Raw genomic sequence first — 3,396 nt, 5'->3', positions numbered from 1 at the left:
GCTGCCCAGCTCTCACCTGCGTTGCCTGGTCCAGACGGAGAGAGCGGGGAGATCGGGTGATCCTGCTCCGGGGTCCGAATAGATGGCATTTTGGTGCCTCGGCGGAAGGAAGCGGGCAGCGCAAAGGCGCGCGGAGTGCCGCCGGTCCGACGGCGGAGAGCGGCGGGGAGGAGCAGCGGGAGGAGGAGCCGAAGAAGCGCCGGCGGGGAGCGAGGAGCGAGCCAGCGCCAGACGCGCCCGGAGCCCGCCAGCAGCAACAGGAGGAGCGGAGCCGCCAAGGGGCGAGGCATCCTTGGGAGGCGCGCGAAGGTAGGAGGCGGGCGGAGCCCCGACGGGGCGGCCGGGCGGGAGGAGAGCGCAGCGAGGGCGCTGGGTCGCCGGGCTGCGATGGCGGGGCCGGAGGACGCGCCCTGGGGAGTCCCCGGCCGCGCGGAGGCGCCGCCGCCGCCGCCGCCCTCCTCCTCCTCCCCGGAGGCGCCGGGCGTCGGGGGCGAGCGGCTGGTGCTGAACGTGTCCGGGCTGCGCTTCGAGACGCTGCCGCGCACGCTGGCCGCCTTCCCGGACACGCTGCTGGGCGACCCCCGGCGTCGCGCGCGCTTCTTCGACCCGCTGCGCAACGAGTACTTCTTCGACCGCAGCCGGAGCAGCTTCGACGCCGTGCTGCACTACTACCAGTCGGGCGGCAGGCTGCGCCGACCCGCGCACGTCCCCCTCGACCTCTTCGTGGAGGAGCTGCGCTTCTACCAGCTGGGCGAGGAGGCCATCGGCGCCTTCCGCGAGGACGAGGGCTTCATCGCCGAGGACGAGAAGCCGCTGCCCTCGAAGCCCTTCCAGCGCCAGCTGTGGCTCCTCTTCGAGTACCCGGAGAGCTCGGGCCCCGCGCGGGGCATCGCCATCGTCTCCGTCTTGGTCATCCTCATCTCCATCGTCATCTTCTGCCTGGAGACCTTGCCCGAGTTCCGCCTGGAGAGCAAGGGCGTCAGCTACGGAGAGGAGCCCCCCCGGGACCTGCTGCCAGAGGACGACTTGCTTTCCTTGCAGCCCGACGGAGGGACCCCCTCGCCCGTGCGCCCACCGTCGAGCGCCCGCCCCTTCTTCACCGACCCCTTCTTCCTTATCGAGACGCTCTGTATCATCTGGTTCTCCTTCGAGTTGCTGGTGCGCTTCTTCGCCTGCCCCAGCAAGCCCGAGTTCTCCAGGAACATCATGAACATCATTGACATTGTGGCCATCATCCCCTACTTCATCACGCTGGGGACGGAGCTGGCTCAGGAGCAGCAGAAGAAGGAGCAGCCGCCGGGCAGCAGCAGCAACGGAGGCCAGCAGCAAGCCATGTCCTTGGCCATCCTGAGAGTCATCCGCCTGGTCAGGGTCTTCCGGATCTTCAAGCTCTCCAGGCACTCCAAGGGGCTGCAGATCTTGGGGAAGACCCTGCAAGCCAGCATGAGGGAGCTGGGCCTTCTCATCTTCTTCCTTTTCATCGGCGTGATTCTCTTCTCCAGTGCCGTGTATTTTGCTGAGACCGATGACCCGGATTCTTTGTTCACTAGCATCCCAGATGCTTTCTGGTGGGCAGTAGTGTCAATGACCACGGTGGGCTATGGAGACATGTACCCAATGACCATTGGGGGCAAGATTGTGGGGTCGTTGTGTGCCATTGCTGGCGTGTTGACCATCGCCCTTCCTGTGCCTGTCATTGTCTCCAACTTCAACTACTTCTACCACCGAGAAACTGACCAGGAGGAGCAGTCCCGCTATACTCACGTCACTTGCGGACAGCAGCAGTCTCCTTCTTCGGAGCCCAAGAAAGGTGACAGCAACCGGACACTCAGTAAATCAGACTTCCTGGAGGCGGAAGATTTAGAATCTGCAAAATACTCCAACTTTATTCCAACCAGCAACCACGCCTGTAAAGAGAACAAGTTGCTGACAGAGGTGTGATCACTTTCATCGCCCTCAGTTGAACCTGCTGGCTTCAAGCTGTGTAGAGGAAAACTGCAGCTGATCATCTTCGCATTGGAGAAAGAGAGAAGAATGACAACACTTGTTTGTCTGAATGGAAATGATTTGTGCTCCTTGGAATAAAAACTGCTGTGATTTGGACACCGACTCCCTCATTTATGTTGCTTCATTGACTTCTGTAATAAGTTGCTTAATTTCCTTCTCCAATCATGGGGCGTTACCTGTTGTGTATCCGTTATTTATTTATTTTTCTGGGGGGTGGAGAAGATTTTCTTCCAGCGGTTGCCTGCGGATGGATCTTATTATCTTATCTACTCACAGAAGCAAAAGCAATATGCCACATCAAGTTTGCAATTAGGCTAGGAATTGCTACGCCCTCGAGTTCCACTGCCAGCCTTACATTTCTTACAGCCACATCAGCCCTAACCACTGGCTAATGCCTTTGAGTAACGAAAGCTGACGTCCAGAATTGCAGCATGCAATTTCACAAATTTTCCTTTGTATTCATGTTGTGTCATGTTGTGCTTGTTTGTGAATACACACAGCTCCGAGAAGCTAATATATTTGCGATGAAAGTCTATGATCAACCATGCTTGGTCTAAAAATAGGAGGAGCTCATGATATTTTTGCTGATTTCCCTGAAGGTTAATTTTGCAAGCTGCCCTTCCATGCCTTCAGAGTAGCTGGAATTTTGCTTCTAGGGGCTGCCAACACCATTCAGTCTGCTGGGACAGGCCTGTGAGAAAGAGGGGATGAAAAGGAGCACCGTAGGTCATGAGTTTAAAAGTTTAGCAGGTGCACACTGAAAAATATTAGTGGTGCATCTGTTAAAACTTTAAAACCCATTTCATTTCCCCCCAAAAAATATGGTTGGAGACTAGATCAGTGTTTCCCAACCTTGGGTCTCCAGGTGTTTTGGGACTACAACTCCCATCATTCCTAGCTAGCAAGACTAGTGGGCAGGGATGATGGGAACTGTAGTCTGAAAACAGCTGGAGACCCAAGGTTGGGAAACACTGGACTAGACGATTCTTTTCTAGTAGAAAAGAAAAAAGTAAAGTAATTGGAATGCAATGTACATGGAATTCTCTCTGTTAGTGGTTGCATGCAGTATGTTGGAGCAGGAGGAAAAACACAACGCAAATTGAAAGAAGGCTGACAGTGGGTTTTCTACACACCATCCAGATGTTCTGACATGTACAAATGAATGCAGTGTGTTTGTGTGACAGTGATTGCCGTAGCAAGCTCTGCCCCGGGCTTAAGCACATTCATTTTAAAGTCTGAAAATGTTCCTGTGTACACAACTGTTCCCAAAGGGAGCTTTCTCTAATTGCCCGGGAATCCTGCTTTTGTGTTGTATTCATGGGGAAAGGGCCTTAAAATGAATGCAAGTAGGCCTGTTGCTGCGATGCCCCTCCTTTCGTTCACTGTGCC

At 55.6% G+C, this 3,396-nt stretch overlaps 1 protein-coding gene across 1 annotated transcript; it reads left to right on the top strand.

The window, feature by feature from the left end:
- Window positions 1-387: 387 nt before the first annotated feature.
- On the top strand, window positions 388-2,103 carry LOC310845220 (potassium voltage-gated channel subfamily A member 6-like; the record flags this gene model as incomplete). The annotated part of the gene is made up of 1 exon (XM_083740016.1): window positions 388-2,103. The coding sequence occupies one exon, from the start codon at window positions 388-390 to the stop codon at window positions 1,939-1,941; it is 1,554 nt and encodes a 517-aa protein (XP_083596142.1). The 3' UTR covers window positions 1,942-2,103.
- Window positions 2,104-3,396: the final 1,293 nt, after the last annotated feature.

The sequence above is a fragment of the Podarcis gaigeae genome (assembly GCF_964106915.1).
Source record: "Podarcis gaigeae genome assembly, chromosome: 5".
Classification (NCBI taxonomy): domain Eukaryota; kingdom Metazoa; phylum Chordata; class Lepidosauria; order Squamata; family Lacertidae; genus Podarcis; species Podarcis gaigeae.
Note: the sequence above shows the minus strand (reverse complement) of the source record. Positions and strands in the feature narration are given on the sequence as shown.